The following is a 4324-nucleotide window of genomic DNA, read 5'->3' on the forward strand; positions in this document are numbered from 1 at the left end:
GCTCAGAAGACAAAAGGCTTAGCGGAGTTGTCAGTGTACGTTGTTACAGGTCGTTAAGTTGTTAGTCCCATTGTTTGAGGGTGGCTTAGTTTTTTTTATATTGGTTTTTATTATTCCAAGTGGTTTCTATAGGAAGAGTCTTCTGAGATCATTCGCTACAGAGGGTGAGCCTCAGAGTTGCTTAACACAGCATAATTCTTGTTTAATGAAAGTTGTTTTCCTTTAATATATACCTACGCTGTGTGTATAACTTTCAGTATGATGCTGGGTGTTTTCCCAACATAATGTCTAAGTGCCTGGAAGCTAATTTCTTAGGAAATGCGAATGCAATATTTTATATTAAAAATTAATTGTTATGTACTCTAGTGTGCAACAGCACTGTAGGCCAAAGCCTATTTCTGCTTTCCAGTAAGCCGTTAATGTCCTGGTGTAGACTGCATAGTCTACCAAGAGAGAGGAGGGGAGAGAACAGTTTTTTTTCTGGTGGCTTCTCAGACTGACTTACTAGAGAAATCGTAATGCCATCTTTAAAGTGAAAAAAGTGAATATTTAGTGATACAGATTTACACAGATTATGACAATGTTCCAGGTAACTAGGTTGAATTACCAGGTTTTAAAGCCTTTTTTTACACACTTGGTTCTCATTTCTGCTGATAAAAGCCTGAAATTTGTGCTGGTCAAAATAAACTAATACTATGGCAGGTATGATTCTATGTGCTACCCATATGGAAGCCATGTGGTATTACTACAATGGTGCCTTCATCACAGTTGGTACCATAACTGACTGCACTGTTTGATGGTTCACACTCTAGTGTGTATCACTCTAAAGGAGGGAGGACATTGTAAGTCTGATGTTACAAATCTCTAGCGTGTTAGGGCTCTTCCACTAGCTCAAAGAGACCCTGAGAAGTTGTGCTGAAGCCTGATTGAGGAGAAAAGTCTCAAGTTATTTTGTTTATGAGATCAGAAAAGGTACAACCTTAGACCTGCTTCAGAATTAAAGATGTTTGTTTAGACTTTGCAAAACAAAAAAGCAAGAGAGAGGGATCCAAAATGCAAAAGAGAAGGGAAGTTGCAAGTATGTCTGAACATGTCTTTCTGTATTTGCTGATGTGAGTACGGATTTGGAGCTGTATTGCTTGAGGGACAAGACAGAAAGAAGGGATTCCTTCTCTCACTTCCTCAAGTGCCAGTGCACATTGCACAATTCTCTCCAAGTACCGTCTCACAGGATGAACTCATTGTTGGGAGATGGAAAAGTTGAAGGAGACATTTTCAGTCAGTTTTCATCTGTTTGATACCAGTTATCTCCAGGAAAATATAACTCTGGTAAGTGGGTATATTATGTTTCATTTTGTCTTCTTTCAATTTTTGTTCTAAAATCGTCTTTTCAAAATAATAGAACTAGGAGAGGACAAAGCAGATGAATTTAGCTTTTTTCTTTTTTGCCAATTAACAATATTAAACTAATAAAAATGAGATTGTTTATTATAAATTGGAACACATGCTTTGGCAGGTTGATGTCATTATGCTGCTTGAAGTAATCAATTATTCTTATACTAGTAAAGGACATGCCCTTGAAACGTCTGAGTAGTTAAATTCTCTTAAATTTTCTGTTTACGTTATCTCTGTGAAGAGTCAGGTAACTCAACTGTCAGACTAAGTGACCTTTATAAGTAGGTTACACTATACATATTGAAATTGTTCTGTAACTAAGGATAGTACTAATCTAGAACTACTTTGGTGTTGTTTCAGAATCAAGCTCTGACCATGGCCCTTGTTCATAGATTTTCTTGGGTGTAGACATTCATTTATTGCTGGTGAAATTTAATAAAAGCCTTTTAGTATCTTCTGATACTTCCTAAGTATCCCAAACAACAGTGTTTTATTACTCTTCTGATAAGACAGAACTCCATGCTCTCATCCACAAACTTTGGTAGCTTGTTACTGTGCAGATGTCAGGAACAGACAGGCATCCTTAGGCTTCTTGGAGTAAGTTTTTAACACTTTTAAGTTTTGTGCCAAGACATCAGTAATTCTAAATTGAACTATTTATTTTTCTACTTCTATGCTTACATCTCACTCAGGTTTTGAAATGTTCTCCTGTGAACATTTGACTGGTTACTGGGCAGTTCAGATACTTTTCATAGTTTATGATAGTATTTTGGTTTTTTGTCATATGCTTTTTTCTCCCTATATGCTTTAATGTTTTCTCTTTTTTTGTTGTTTCTGGTTTGGTTTTTTTTTCAGTTGCCTTGAGCAGGATATTTTTTGAACAGAGACTGCATCTGCTGAAAGACTACGATACAAAAAAAAAAAAAGAATGCATTTTTATCTGCACTAGGGCTTTGAGTCTGTTGCCCAAGAAATTGTATTTGAAGGACAGTGTACTAAGGAGAGGCATAATGATCTAAAGAGAAGCTCAGCAAAGTGTTGTGTAACATTTGTTGTCAGAGGAATTGCGTGGAACAGAATGTGCAAAAACCATTTAGTAGATGCCTATGCCATAAGCACTCACTGAAGACCCAGTACTTACTATATCAGCTGCAGAATCCTTTCTACTCAAACCCATGGGAAGGAACTAGCTTCCACTCTAGAGGTTAACCTCATGACGTCGTGGGACCAATGTCCTTCCTATGTTAAAACAAAACAAAGCAAAAAAGCCACAACACAACAACCTGCCTTTTTTGATAAATAATGTAAAAGATTTTTTTAAAGGTTCTGAGGTCACTTCTTCAATCAGTTTATCAGAAGATTTCATAACATAAATTAATACACTTAAGCCTATGTACAAACCTTATGCACATTATAAAGCTAAATACAGTTTATTCAGTAAAAGCATTGCAAAACAGCACATTGTTTGCTAAAGAACACTTTGAACATGCTTTTGTACACTTTTGCACTCACAAATGTGCTTGGCTGCTCAAACTAGAATGAAATGTAGAATGATACCCTCGCTTCCTATAATCCACCCCCAGAAGTGTGAAGGCATTTGCTATAGCTACATTAAAAACTCATAAAAGGACTGGCTTGGGGATAGAATGATGAATCCTGCATTTCAAAGTCGATTACAAAGATGTATAATAGAGTTCTGTATTGAGGCTTTTACAGATTGGTAGGTGCTCTACAAGAAGCACCTGCTATATAAATGTAAAAGAGAAAGGGAGAGGAATGTGAAATGGCATTTAATTAAATTTTGTCCCCAAGTGATCAACACACTTTTTTGTGTTACAATTTCTTCAAGGCTCAATTACGTATTTCTTTTTGTGTAGCTTAGTGAATTACTGTGGATCAGCTGAGCCATTTAATGATCTGTGTGCATATTCTTGGCCCATGGAAATATAACCTAAATCCTTACTTGAAGTTTCTAATCAGTGTTGCATTTTTATATGTGAAATCCTAGCCTGACTTTCAAACTGGACATGTTAATTATTTTAGCATGGAAAAGGCAGTTAAAAGTTACGCTTCGGTTGAGATAGAAGGTGACACCCAGTTGTATTGAAATGGAAAATTCCTTTTTCTTTCTTCAAAGAAACATTCCGTTTCTGTAGGGATTTTTTTTTTTCTTTTTGTAACTTGGAGGCCAGATATTTAGAAATAATTGTTTAAGTCTTTTCTGGTACCAGAGATTGTAAAGCTGCTATTTAACAGTGACTGAGGACTTGAAGCAAACGTTCCTGTCCACTTCCTTTGCAGTGGGTGGATTTCACATGTCTTTTAATAAATACACCTTTTGCTAAGATGTGTATTACCAACCTAAGAACTGCAGTTCTGAAGTTCATTGTCATTTTAGGTATTTCAGGGTGCCCTTAATGCTCTGTTAAACACCGATGTTTATTCAGTAGCTGATTCTGATTTTTTTTTTTTTATTCACAATTTTTACAGAAACTGAAAATGCAACTTTATTGTATTGTAAAAATAACTGCTTTATGAGTCATTTAAGGTGGTATAAATTTTTAATTGTTATAAAAGAGAATGTCTGAGGTTCTCAGACTGTCATGTTTTTGTATGTGGAACACGTATTAAAACATTGTTTTGAATTTGATCCTTTGATCCTAGTGTTTTGTCATACAGCTGGTCTTTTCTGTGGTATTGAAAAGCAATTACACTTGTAAAGCCCTTAAGTAAGGCTCTATGAAACTGATCTTAGTGTTTAAAAGAAAAAAAAACAAGTTTCTACTATGTATGTCTTTTTCTGGGATTTTTTTTTTTTTTTTAATCCCTTGGTAATTTGATTTTTGGGTACATTTTGTCACTGCCTAATCTTGATTACCAATTCATTTGCATTTCTTTTCTAGGCACTCTGCTTAATAGTGCTACCGTT

General features: G+C 35.5%; 1 protein-coding gene across 1 annotated transcript in view; it reads left to right on the forward strand.

The window, feature by feature from the left end:
* TMTC3 (transmembrane and tetratricopeptide repeat containing 3) overlaps positions 1-4324 on the forward strand; it is a 24811-nt gene that overhangs the window by 12322 nt on the left and 8165 nt on the right. Inside the window, exon 8 of the mRNA XM_008941331.1 lies at positions 4299-4324. This exon is cut by the window's right edge and continues 114 nt beyond it. Coding sequence (XP_008939579.1) covers positions 4299-4324 — 26 coding nt within the window. The remainder of the gene's footprint in view (positions 1-4298) is intronic.

The sequence above is a fragment of the Merops nubicus genome, unplaced genomic scaffold (assembly GCF_000691845.1).
Source record: "Merops nubicus isolate BGI_N331 unplaced genomic scaffold, ASM69184v1 scaffold11035, whole genome shotgun sequence".
Taxonomy (NCBI): domain Eukaryota; kingdom Metazoa; phylum Chordata; class Aves; order Coraciiformes; family Meropidae; genus Merops; species Merops nubicus.